Below are 14408 nucleotides of genomic sequence, written 5' to 3' on the forward strand. Positions count from 1 at the left end.
TAACAGATTTCTTAACAAACTTCGATGTATAATATTTCAGATAATTGTTAAAATAGTTATAAATCAAATTGTATAGTGGAACTGATAAAACAAGCTTTTATTTTTATTTAATCAATCAGTCAAATAATTATTTACTGTCAAATAATAAATTACAGTCAAATAATTATTTACAGTCAAATAATTATTTAACAGATAAATGATTAAAATCATAAACCATAAGTCACTTAAATAAAAATATGTATTTACAATTTTTTTTTGTAACGAAAACACACGTATAGTAAAACAGCGATACGTATGTATACCACATATGTATAGGAGCTTTATGAGCAGCCTTATAAACAAGGTAAAATGCTATTAAGTATTTTTTGGGAGGTGCGTTTCAAAAATTTTTAGGAAAATTGAAATTTATCGACTTACTATCTAGAAAAAGGTTTTTTTTCGGCGATCAAACAAGATTTAAATACTGATGTCTATACATATTTTTTCATCGAAAAAACTCCCCTTAGATTTAACACTGTATTTACTAGTCTGAGCAATCAACTTTTTTTGGATATGATGTCCCACTATCTTTCAAGATATTCCACATCTTGTCTTTCATTATTTATTAAGAGTAGATTCACGGTGCACAAAGGCCCCATCACCGTGAATAAAGGTATATTCCAGTCTTTATACGACGACTTCCACTTTGTCGAAATCGCTATTATCAGCTTTGCTGCAATAGTGCGTTCGAATATTTTTAAATTGGGTAGTAGTAGTACAATAGTAGCAAGATCGCTTTTTAACATGAGTTTTGATAAAATTTCCCAGTTGCCATATATATATATATATATATATATATATATATATATATATATATATATATATATATATATATATATATATATATATACAGTTGTGGACAAAATAATAGTAGTGTGATTAAAATTAACGAATTAATATTATTATCTTTAAACAGTTACTGAAAATGAAATTGTTGAAATTTTGTAGAATGCTGTACACCACTACATTAAATATATACATATACATATACATACATACATATATAAATATATATATATATAAATATATATATATATATATAAATATATGTATGTATATATATACATATATATATACATATATGTATATATATATATATATATATATATATATATATATAATATATATATATACATATATATATATATATATATATATATATATATATATATATATATGTACATATATATATATATATATATATATTATATATATATATATATATATATATATATATATATATATATATATATATATATATATATATATATATATATATATATATATACATAACACAAGTTTGACAAAACTCAAAAATTACGTGATGAAATTTATCAAATATTAAATTTAAACTTGAACAGCTCTAAAACTGTGTTTGTATTTTTTATCGATAGTTTCTCACTTTAAGGCCTTTATCACACTAGCAAACTTTGGCAGCTAATTGTTTGGAAATAAACTAAAGCTGTGAATTTAATTTTTCTTGTAAGATTAATTAAGAATTAAAAGTAGGAAAACGAAAATTTTTAACAAGAGAACATAAAAAATCAATAAAATTAAACAACTCGAAAATCTCGATAAACTTGATTTTAAAACAAATATCCAATAATAACATAAACTTGAGTCAAGTTAATCGAGTTTTTAAAAACCAATTAAATTTTTTCATCGAATTTTTGCGAGTTCAAACAGTTCAAATATTTGATAATCAAATAGTTCAAGTTTACTCGAGTTTTTCAAATTTATCAAGTTTCAAACTCGAGCTAACATGTTCCTACTTTATACCACCCACATTTATTTTTTTTTATACATATCTTTTTCACTCTTTAGCTTTTATCATTTTTGTCTACTTCATTTCACACAGCCAAATCACTCTTTAAACCATTTTTTAGTTTTCTAGCTCACATAATTCCTAAAAGGTTTTGAGGAATGCTTTGGATCACCATTTTTATGAAAAACGAATGTTTTATAAAATAAACAACGAAAAACTTGTGAATTGCAAGATATACTTCATTTAGATGTTGATTTCGGGTACTCAATTAACTATAATCCAGGAATTTTTGATTTCATAAGAGACTTCAAATAGCTTGAATAAGATCAGTAGCGAGTAGAATCAATTGTGATCAAGTTGTTTGCGGTTAGAAACGATCAATGATAAATCGTATATAATCGGTTGCATTTTTTTTTTCTTTTGTAATCTGATAACCGATTAAAGTCAGTAACAAGAGAGACCAATTAATCGCTTATAGTTATTGGTTAAAAACTATCAGAGATTACTCATTTATATAATTAAAAGCTTAAACCACGTTTAATCGTTTAAACTTTTTTTTCAGAATCGACATTAAAAATCAAAATCAGAAACCAATCAAAGTTTGCTATTAAAATTCCATTCGATAGTTATTAGTTACCAACAACAATCAAATTACAATCGGTGCCGATTTTTGTCAATTATGAAATAATTTTGCAAAATGTTCTGAAAGCTTCAAAGAAATTTCTACGCTTTATTAAATCTTTCGTAAATTCACTGTTACAATTATAGCAATAACTGTATTTATTTTAATTATTGCATTTTTTTACTAAAACTTTTTTTTAATGACTATCATTATTGATTTACATATACCGGGGTTGGGCAAAATAATGGAACCACCCTTAATAATAGCAACCTGATATTCAAGTGTCTGTAAAGCCGTCAATGATCGTTTTATTTTTACTTTTATCATTTATTTCTAATGTACCTTGTCTATATTTCTAAATAATATATATTTTTTTCACATAAAATTGGTTTAACAAAATAAAATTGCTCGGACATTACAGCCTATCCATTTTCAAAAGAGGCCAAATTGTCGGTGCTCGTATGGCAAGAATAAGCGTGATCAAAACAGCCCAGATGCTAAATACTTCAAGAGGTATCTCGAAAGTAATGAAAGGATTTAAAAAGAACGATAAAACCTCGTCATCAAAGCTCAATTCTTGATTGAAAAAAAAAGCTTTCTGACCGTCGTACTCTAACTCGAATTGTCACCAAAACCACCAAACAGCCGCCGTTATTGTGCTGCTGAACTTAATGAGCATTTCAAAAATTCAATTTCTACAAAAACTGTCCGACGGGAGCTTCATAATGCCGGATTTTATGAAAGGGCTGCTATCCGGAAAACTTTGTTTTCATTAACAAACGTTAAAAAACGTTTAGAGTGGTGTAAAAATTACCAAAACTGGTCTATGAAGTAGTGGAAAGATGTAATATTTCCAGATGAATCGTCATTTACACTACTTCCGACCACTGGTTGAGTTTACGTCTGGAGGCAGCCTAAAGAAGCATATGAGCCCAATTGGCTTTTTTCTACTGTGAAACACGGAGGAGGATCTATTATGATCTGGGGAGCAATATCGTAGAAATTAGCTGGCTCAATAGTTTCCCTTCATGGCAGAATCAAATAGTCATGACTATTTGACTATTTTACCAGATCAAATCCATCCAAGAATCTTAGAACTATTCCCGGAAGGCAACGCAGTATTACATCGTAAAAGTAGTTTCAGAATGACATGATAAACATTCTGAGGAAGTAACTAATCTTATCTGGCCACCACAATCGCCTGATCTTAATATTATTGAACATTTACCGTATTTAATCTGTAATTACTACCAAAGGTGATCCTACCCCTTATTAGAATAGGTTTGTTTGTTTTTGAAGGTGTGTTTGTTTTTGAAGGTGTGTTCATTTCCTAAAAGAACAAACCGAACAAGATTACAAAAAAAATTAGTTCATTTCAAAAAAATAGTTTATTGTACTAAAAGAGATTTATTTTTTTAAACTTTTTGTAAAGATATCTTCGAATATAGCAGCTGCATTCAAGACACCAATTTCATCAAAATGTTTTCCAACAATCATTAACCCAACTGGTAAATCACCAACAAAACCGCAGTTTAGTGATAGTGCTGGATGTCCCGTCCCATCAAAGATAGATGTATTTTTTATCATGTCAACACTCTTAATCATAACTTCTTTCATCGGTGCACCCTCCTGCGGAAGCTTACACGGCAAGTTTGTAAGTGTTGGCATGATGATTATGTCGTTCTCTTGAAGTAGAGAGTTATAAAGCTTTTGCATGTGGACAATTGAACTAGAAGCTTTAGCGTAGTAGTATGGGCCGTATTTTTCTTTGATATAATTGGATAACAGAACAATTGACTTAATATTGTATGATGTCTCAGACAAGTATTTATCGTACCCTTCTTTCATCTGTTTAACGAGCGAATCAGATTGTTGACCTATCATAAAAGTTCACTGCTTAATCGAAAATAAGTTTGGTTTCAATAAGCGATATAATGATTAAAAATAACTAAAAACCAAAAAAAAAGAATTTTTATTCTCAGCATGACTTTTATGATTTTTGCTGGACTTTTTTCAAACTTCCTAAATTTAGAATTAGTAATCGTAACTTCTTAGTTAGAAGTTCTTAAACTCCTAAAATTGTCGAGGAATAATCCAAGTTCTGTATTTTTGAAATATTTCAACTAATTCAGTTTAGGATCGATTCTAAAAAGCTGCTGTGTTATACGCAGAAAAAAATAAAAAACAACATTTGTAAATAAATGTTGTGGACCAAAATATTATAATCACTGTTTACTTTTTTATAATTGAGAAAAATTTATTTTTATGAATGAGAAAACGTTTAAAGGAAAAAAACAATAAACCTGCGAATCCAGTTCCATAACCACATCCTTCTATCATTGATCCAAATACACCGTCAAAAAATAACGGTGTTAAAAATCGATGGGCGTCTTTGTGTAGTGGCAAACTTACACTTTTTATACTCAAAAGCTCACTTTGTTTCAACCAATCCACTGATTGATAGAATTGTTGCTTTACATCTTCATCGCAGAGATCGACTCCTTCTTGAAGGATAGCAACATTGATTTTCTTGTCAGAAATTACCAATGGATAAATGAGCTTAGAGTATTCATAAACTGGGGCAAACGGATTTTGACGATAATCGATCCCACTACCATATCCTATCAATAAAATATCATATTAAGCTACAAGTATAAGCTATATATTATATATATATATATATATATATATATATATATATATATATATATATATATATATATATATATATATATATATATATATATATTTGATTATCATACATCATGCGGGGAATTTTTATAAAGAAATATTTATTAATGTATTTTTTAATGCAATACATTTTTGGATGTTAACACATACCTGCCAAAACTTCTAAAAAAAGAGCACAGTCAGCAACATTTTTTGTCATAGGTCCTACATGGTCAAGGAAAGGAACGATGGGAATCGCTCCAGTGTATGGAATTAAACCGTGAGTTGGTTTTAAACCAACAATTCCGCAGCAACTTGCTGGTATTCGAATAGACCCACCTTGATCACCACCTAAAACAGTTGTGAAACAAATAAAAGCTGTGGAAGTACAAAATCAGATTATTTTACAAACATGCATTTACTTATTGCTACAATTACTACTTCTTTTTTTATAAATTTACCAGTTACTTTCTCCCTTTTTTATTTTTAATTTATAATTGCAATCACTAATTACAAATATAAATTTAAAACGTCAGAAAAAATTCTTGAAGACTTTGGTTTTTTTAAGGTGCTTGAAGTTTAGCAATTTGTCTGTGTTTATCGCAAACGTGGAGTTTTACACTGCAAAGAAATTTATCCAAAAAATATGCTCAAGTGAAATTTACTACTTTGATTTTGAAAAAACTCTTTAACTGCAATCATGCATCATTACCCGTAGCCATATCAACTTCTCCAGTTGCAACAACAACTCCGCTGCCAGAACTTGATCCGCCGGCTGAATATTCAGTGTTGTTTGGGTTTCTGACAGGTCCGTATGTTGTCATAAAGCTAGCTCCGCTAAAGCATAAATCTTCACACGTTGTTTTTCCGACGATTAGCCCCCCTTCGTTAAGTATTCTCTGAACAATAGTGGCATCATACTCTGGAATGTACCCTTCTAAGACTTTGGAACCATTCATCATAGGAATATTTGCAACAGCTGTGTTGTCTTTAATTGCAATTTTTTTACCTGACAACTTCCCTTCTTTTTCCCCTTTGATATTGCATACTACATACCAAGCAAGATGCTTATTATCTTCAACGGAAGGGTATATATATGAGCGATCACCTTGAATTTCATCTGATGGGAGAATAAAGTCTCCAACAAAGTTGTAGTTTTCAATAGACCCCTTCATTAGTTCTTGGTAAACCAGTAACTCGTCAAAAGTACATTTTAAATTGTAATGCGCATTTGTTTTTTGGAGGTCATCTAAATCTGGTACAGATACCGCCATTGATGTTTCTGATGCCATGTTATGATTTTATGTTCTGGTTTTTTCTTTTTTTTTTTCTTTAAAGATAAAAAAGTGTAAAAGATAGAAACACATCTCATACTCGCGAGAAAGACACATCTCATACTCGAGAGAAAGACATTACGTTTTTCTAATATCAATTTTTCTCATTTACATTTCTAATTACTAATATCTTTATAAGTTTTTAATATCAATATAAATTTGTTTTTTTTTTTTTAAAAAAAAAAAAAATCTCTTACAATGTCAATAAAATACTAAATCGCGTTACAATATTTTATATGAAAACCATTTAGATTTCTAATTTATTTTACGGAAGCCATTTAGATTTCTAATTTATTTTACGGAAGCCATTTAGATTTCTAATTTACAGATTATGATTATTTCATTGTTGCCTAAGATTAACAAATTGTTAATTACATAAGATTTAAAAAAAAAAAGTTAAATTTTAATTATTTAAAAAAGATCAAATAATTACAGTTTCTCATCCAACAATCATTGGACTATATCTTGAGTTATACTTTTAAAAATTCTGGCATTCGAAAACAATGATTGGTTGATATCTTGAGTTATGCTTTTAAAAATTCTGAACTTTATACACAAACTTCATCAAAGTATTCAACTAGTTGTAAGACTTATTGGCAAGTTATCAACAAAACACCAGTTTATAGACAATACCTAAAGTACCATTGTAAGTTTGTGAAAGATCGGCTCCACTCTAAATTAAATCAAAAATCTAAATTAAAAAAAAAAAAAAAAAAAAAGCTAACGGAACACTTGGTTGTCAGTAATAATAGTCTTCTGAAAGAGATCAGATCAGGCACGTGGTGCATTACTAAACCATCACTGAGCTAAGTGATAATGTGTAAGCATCAAAAAACCTTGGTGATACAGTTGTTGTCAAATTGGGAATCAATGAAAGAGGATCATTTCTAAAGGTTAGTTTTATTAATTTTTTGATGGATGAAAAAATTGATTGCCTCAAAATCCAATCCTCAAGAACATTAAGCTACATTTACATATTAGTGTGCTAAGCCATCTTCTCAAAAACCTCTTTGACCTTTGTTCAGTTGCAAAGGAATGGCCAGCCCTTTGTATATCCCAAATCAGCCCATTCATTGAGGCCACTTTAATGGCAATGATTGCCTGAAACTTCTGAGAGGATTATATCGTTTGGAGCAAAAAGCAAGAAAACATCAGCCCAGCATTTGGCTTCATTCAAACTTTTTCTTTTTTTAAAGATGTTTTTATATCTTGATTTGGGAATACTTAGGATATTGATTACAAAGCGAAGATTGATAACTTCAAAAAAAAAGCAACTCTTCTTATCATTGTAACTTCTTAAGCACATGCTGCATTTCATCATGTTCGGAAATTTCTTAAAGCCAAAAAAGTTGTTCTTGAACTCTTTAGTGAACAACCAATAAAAGCCCTTCATTCAAATTTCAAGGCACTTTGGAACCGACACAAAAAAAATACAAAACATCTAGCTCTAAGACTGCTCTAAGCATCTTCTCTCCTGCACAACTGACTACAAGAGTAAAAAGTCTATCCAAGTTTTCGAATTTCTGTCGAAAAATGAATATCAATCTAAAGAATAGGCTTGGAATTTTTGAACCTTGAATAGATTCATGATTTGAAATTGTGTTATGGCTTTTGAAAAAGATAAAACCCTTTTCAAAAAAAAAAAGATAAGAATGACAGAGAATTGAAAGTAAAAAAGTCTTAACAGAATAAGTAAATCTAATTCAATTTTTTACCATAGCACAGTGATTCAGAAACACTAAAAATTTGGCCAAAATATAGTTTTTTGAGTAGCGTAATTTCAATAATGTTATTAGCAAACTATTTTCTACAGTTTCTTATGATTCTAATGGTATAAAAAAATAAATACTGAAATAATAGATTTAAACGTTAATATACGTTTGAAACTGATCGAAAACAGCTTTTTTTTATCATTAAAATTTTATCATTATTAAAACTTAATTTTCTCCCTATATACAAAGTTTTTCATTTTAGTTTTTATAACATGCAAAGATAACAGATAATTCTATTTTAATTTATAAAAAAAATTTAAATATGTACTTATACAAGTTGTAAAAAATCCATTTAAAAAATGCTTTTTTAACGATTTTAAACTGTTTTTATGGTGCTAGGACTTTTTACCTTAGACTTCCTTCACGAAGCCAATTCTTTTTTTAAAAAGGAGTTTGTAGCATTCTATAAGAAACCAAAAAAGTTAGCTGCCCCAACTTGCCCCATTTGGAAATAATGTAGTTTTAAAAAGTTCATTTTATAGAAAAAATTAGCAACTTTCATGTTTTGAGAGTTTTTCCTGACACGTCTGAACAAAACTTTTTAATTTAATTTTATTCTAGTACATAGCTTATGTAGTTATCTATGTTGTAGAATATATATATATATATATATATATATATATATATATATATATATATATATATATATATATATATATATATATATATATATATATATATATATATATATATATAAGCATACAAAAGTTAAAATAATTTATCTCTCTTTTTAGTTTAAAATGAATATAAAGTTTACTAAACATCAGCTTTATTTAGTTATTAAAGACAGAGTTTTAATCGATAAAAATAAATTGCTTCAAAATTTACTTTTTGATTACATTTTGGAAGTTAATCAGACAGACTTGCGTTCTTCTAAACAATATAGAAGTATACTAAAAATAATGGAAAATTTTATTCAAAACCTAAAAAAGAAACTTTATAATCATAATCGACAACGTGATCGCTTTGAAATTAAAGAAGCAAGTTGGCTTCAATCAGATCTAGTTATTCTAGAAAAATTAGAAGAACATTTTATTGCGTCAACTTTTAATAACATAACGTATCAAAATGAAAAGAAAACACCTGGAAGAAAATGCCTTGAGTGGGAACAATCAAGCAGCAGAACAAAAAGAAGAAAGAGTGAAAAAATGGGAAATCTTCTTATTACAAGTGATCTAATAAAATCAACTATAATAATTTCTCAAGATGGAAGTAAAACAATTCAATTATCAAAGAGCGCTCTAGAACTTGTTAAAAAATCAAATAAAAATAGCATTGATGAAATCCAAAGTGATAATGAAACTGATAATGAGTACAATGAGTATGACAATGAAAACAAAGATGAAGAAAGTTATGAATTAGTTACTGAGGAAATAGATTACGAAGATGTATATGAACATAATAAATAAGACGATGCTGATTTATTTTTAAGCTTATTTTTCAATTTAGGTGAAATATAAAACGTATAGATCATGTTAACTAATTATTTTCATAATTTTTCATTTGGTTTTCAAAATGATAATTAGTTTAAAATTTAATTAGTTAAAATTACTCAGGGGCAAGGTGGTGGGGAGGGGGGCCCCCTGACCATTCTTAACCATTTTTTTTTATTCTTAACCATTCTTAACCATTTTTTTTAATTTGCTACCCCCTGACCATTCTTAACCATTTTTAAAATATTTTGAGTCTTCTTTCCTTGTCTACTTTTTTTACATCTTAGAGTAAATTTTCAGCAATTTTGAATAAATATTTTTGACAAAATTAATTTTGGCCTAATTTTAAGTTATTCCCGATCACTGTGCATAGCCATGAAAACTGATTAAAAAAAAAAAAACAAAAAAAAAAAAATAATAAAAATACGGCGCACAAACCTTTTACTCAACCTAATAATTACATAGTCCAAGACTTTAGTTGAATATGCGCTTATTAATTTCAAGTTCTAAATGTTATTTGAAGTGTTTGAGTTTTTCCCAAAAAAAAGCTCATAAGCTCTTATAGAAATATATCAAGTTGATTTTGTCATAACGCAAGTTACCAATAAAACTAAAACAAAAACTTTTTTTATTACCAGAGAAGTTGATATAACTACAACGGTATTACCAGTGGCTATATTACTTCTCCTATTTTAATAACTACCCAGCAGCAAGGATTTCAGCCTGGTCAGTATTACTTTCAATTTTTACTAACAGTACAAGAAAAAAAAAATTTCTAATACTATCCTTCCTACAATAAAACCCCTTTTGTTTAAATACATACTATTTGAACAGAAACACGATATTTGATTTTGTTATTTGCTTTGCTTTGTTTTCTAAAAAAAAAAAAAAAAAAACCAAACAAGGGTTAAGTAAACTATTCGGCTGCAGTATGTTATACTAAATATATATATATATATATATATATATATATATATATATATATATATATATATATATATATATATATATATATATATATATATATATATATATATATATATATATACAGAGCTGGAGAATCGCTTTTTTTTTGGAGTGTGATAACCGATATTCCGATAGCTTTCCTAATTTGCCCATCCGATAGTTCGATAGTTTAAAAAATTTAAAAGCTTTTTTTGTTTTTTTTTACCCATTTTGAAAAAAATACACATTTTGATGAGTTTTTCAAAGTTGAAAGAATCGATTTAGATTTACAACTTGCATACAAAGTTTAATAAATACAGTGCAAGGATAGCTAGGCATAAGTTAAATTAAATTTTTTATTATATAAAAAATACATAAGCTATGAAATAAATTCCCAGCCCTCTCTATCAGGGCCATCCATTTCTCATCCAGGAGGTAGAGATTTTTTGAAATACAATACCCCTTTTCCTCAGAAGAGGGCAAAGGAGTATTGTATTTCTTAAACATTTCCGACCAAACACTTCTGTATAGCAGTGGGAACTGGTCAAATGAGAAGTGGGTCCTGCTGTTGCCCCTGACCCTATTCCATCCATCAAAGGTTTTCTCTATCTCCTCTTCCAGGCGGCCCTGAGAGGCCATCATATCGTTATTCTTATATTATTGAAGAGATAATTTTCAGCACCTGCCATCATTTCGTTCCCGTCAATCTCCTCAACAGGTCTTACTTTCATCACTGCCCCAGTGATTTTACTCCTCTTGATGTTGGCCTTCATCAACATGTTCATTTGCCCAACAACTCCGAGCTAGAATTGGGGGTGGAGCACTGTGGCTATGAGAAAGTTATTATCACTGAACTAATACTCAAACTATTTCTTGAAGGCCTTCGTAGGGTTGTGAGGGTTCTCCAGCAGGTAATTGAAAAGATACTGCCCCTCGACAATGCTGTTGTCATTCTTCAAGACTGCTTCCTTGACCTATATAAGCATAAGAGTGGGTAGGAAAATTCCTATGTGAGCCTTTTCCTCAGACTGTAGACTGTCTAAAAAACTAAAACTCTTAGAGTTGGTAGTTTTCTGTCAATGACCTCCTTGATCTGGTTTGCCATTACTTTCCTCCTATTCTGAAAATTCCATAATCCCTGTACCTTGCCAGCAGTCTTCGCGAACGGAGCCTTCGCACCAAAGTTCCAACTAGGTATCTTAAAATATTTAATCATATTTAGTTACTTCTTCAAAATAAGTTTAAGTTATGAAGCATTACTAGCCGTAACAAAAATTCAAAAGTAAGGATTTATACACTACATACTAGGACCTGTTAAGTGTTAGGTCTACGTATCTACATACCTACCAAGCAAATAGGGGCGTAACTAGGTTTTTTCAACAGGGGAGGGTGTGTGTGCAATTTTTCCTAATCTACATTAGCCTAGTCTAGCCTAGCATAGCCTAACCTATCCTAAATAAAATTAGCTTTGCCTAATCTATCCTAACTTAGTTTAGCCAAACCTAAACCAACCTACATTATCCTGTTCTAATCTAAGTTAACAGACCCAGCAATTTTTGTTCACAAAATCAGTTAATAACTTATATTTATAAATAAAAGTTAACTGGCAGAAAAAACTAGTACTGACAAATATTAACGGATATTATCTGGCAGTTAATATGCTGACGAATGTCTTCCTCTCCCTCTTATTATATATGCTAACCAGACAATCCTCATGACTGTATACCAATTATTGCCTCCAAACTTATTCGCTTTGGTAAATCTGCTAAGGGTTATATGAATCATGAAGCTCCCTATAAATATTTATGTAACGGTTTTGACCAGTAGCTGACATAATAATACCCAAAGACCAGTATTTGTTTCCTAATCAGTATTTTTAAAAGGAAATTTTGTAAGCCAACCACGTGGTGGCAAAGAGGAAGCTAATCTTATTAGATAAACCTAAGAATAAGGTTAAAAAGAAAATGGCAGTTATACAATACGCTTCTAATTCTGTGATAGACTTGGGCTTGCCTAAAGCTTTAGATATTTTTATGTTAAATTATAAAAGAAAAGATAGGTCTAACTACCTACCTGTTCTTTTGTAACTTAACATAAAAATATCTAAAGCTTTAGGTTTAAGCCCAAGTCTTTCAATTCAATTACAATATTGATACAAAATTTAAATTAAATATTAAGTTTATGTTTATTTTTCGGGTGATACGACGTCATTGAGCTGGTGCAACGAAATTTGATGAAACGACATGAGTAAGGATTAAAAACACTGGGTGTTTTACTCTACATAAAAATTAGGGAGACGGAAATTTAAAAAACAAAAAAAAAAAAATTATGGACTTTTCATATTTTTGAACTTTTGAATTTGTGTTGCTATTTAAAAAACAGCAAACAAGTAAAAAGAATTGGAAACTTTTTCAAAACTGGTTTTTTAAAAATATTCTGGATAATAAATATTCTAAAAATGCCAATGATAGAATACAGTATCAGCAAAATTTACAAAAATTATAAAATGATAAAAATGCCAAATGTAAATTGTCAAGGTATCTGATAAGAGTAGCTAATAATATAATCCTCAAAAAAAGGTAAACTTGTTGCTATTTGGTAGTTATGGTAACGATTGAAAACAGTTTGGTTATGGAAAAGAAATTCGCTAATTACGGTACTTGCCCAAGTATTCACGCTTAACTGATCATTTGCAAACATGACGGAACCATATATTCGACTGATAATTTTTTATATTGCTTTACATAATCCATGACACCCTTTTTTCCTCTCAAAAAAAAAAAAAAAAGTACACGATAACAAATCTTAACATGTATTTTCATATCAAACGTCAAACCCTTGGCACAGTAATTCAAATTAAAGTAGTTCCTAACTTATGAAGGCAATTTTAAGTGACTTTAAAATGACAGCATTGACTTTCAATGTTTTTTTTTTTGTTTTGTTTTTGTAAAGAAGTTAATGTTGAGCAAAAATTTTTATATTTTTATTTAAAATACAAATTCAAAAAGTTAATCTTTTTTTTTTTTGTTTGTAATTCAACAAATATCTTTTTTAAAGATTGAATCATTTTTTTTTTTTTAAAGATTGAATCTTTTTTTTTTTTTTTTAAAGATTGAATCTTTTTTTTCTCAATCTGCCACCCTACTTTTCCAGCAAAATTTGAAAATATTCTGGCACAGATCTGCATTATCTTAAGACAATGCACTTAAAACAAAATGATCAGAAATGTGCTGAGTATCCGTGTGTATTTGACATGTGATACTGCTTACTAACAATAGTGCTTAGATATGTTAATGTCGCTGCCTTAGTTGAGAAGTTTGCAGAATTTTAGGTAGAGATTTTCTTATTTTATTCGTACGCGGACGCCTGTGAATGAAAAAAAAAAAAAATTGAATTAAAATAAAAAGGACGGCTTTATACCAAGTTCCAATTCATAATATTCAAAATAAATAAATCTTTCGCAATTGCAGTTGGATTGACTGTTCGAAAAACTACGAAAAGTTGTTTCTATTCAACGACAATACAATTAAAACAGAAATTTACATAGAAAGTACCAGCAATTGTTTTACACCGCGCCCATGTTTTCAGTTTTATTTGCGTCTTGCATAAATCGTCAAATAAAAAAAGTTGCACAATTACTTCAATGTAAACCGTAGAAACTACGTAAATAAATTGAAAAGTTGGTATGAAAACTTCCAAATATTTAAAAGCTAAAAAGATTTAGTTATTATTAAAAAAGTCTTGTGTTGCCGATGACCACCTACTTAAGTCTAAATTATTTAAAATAGATTGATTCGTAATGATAAATAAAAATTAAGGTTTTATTAG

The 14408-nt window shown here is 28.9% G+C and overlaps 1 protein-coding gene across 5 annotated transcripts; it reads right to left on the reverse strand.

Annotated features, from left to right (window-relative positions):
• Positions 1-2732: 2732 nt before the first annotated feature.
• On the reverse strand, positions 2733-10396 carry LOC149882783 (uncharacterized). 5 transcript variants are annotated; one of them, XM_090101282.1, is made up of 6 exons: positions 10271-10396; positions 10074-10141; positions 5268-5447; positions 4730-5047; positions 3848-4303; positions 2733-3756 (listed from the first exon to the last, which is right to left on the reverse strand). In XM_090101282.1, the coding sequence occupies exons 3-6, from the start codon at positions 5314-5316 to the stop codon at positions 3689-3691; spliced, it is 891 nt and encodes a 296-aa protein (XP_089957408.1). In that variant the 5' UTR covers positions 5317-5447; positions 10074-10141; positions 10271-10396; the 3' UTR covers positions 2733-3688. The 5 variants fall into 5 exon arrangements, with proteins under 5 accessions (XP_089957408.1, XP_089957409.1, XP_089957407.1 ...); XM_090101283.1 differs by lacking the exon at positions 10074-10141 and having other exon boundaries at positions 10271-10384; XM_090101281.1 differs by lacking the exon at positions 10271-10396 and having other exon boundaries at positions 10074-10226.
• Between the last annotated feature and the right edge of the window lie 4012 nt (positions 10397-14408).

Source organism: Hydra viridissima, unplaced genomic scaffold (assembly GCF_058129835.1).
Source record: "Hydra viridissima isolate aposymbiotic clone 2 unplaced genomic scaffold, HvirCarnegie_v1 scaffold_10, whole genome shotgun sequence".
Classification (NCBI taxonomy): domain Eukaryota; kingdom Metazoa; phylum Cnidaria; class Hydrozoa; order Anthoathecata; family Hydridae; genus Hydra; species Hydra viridissima.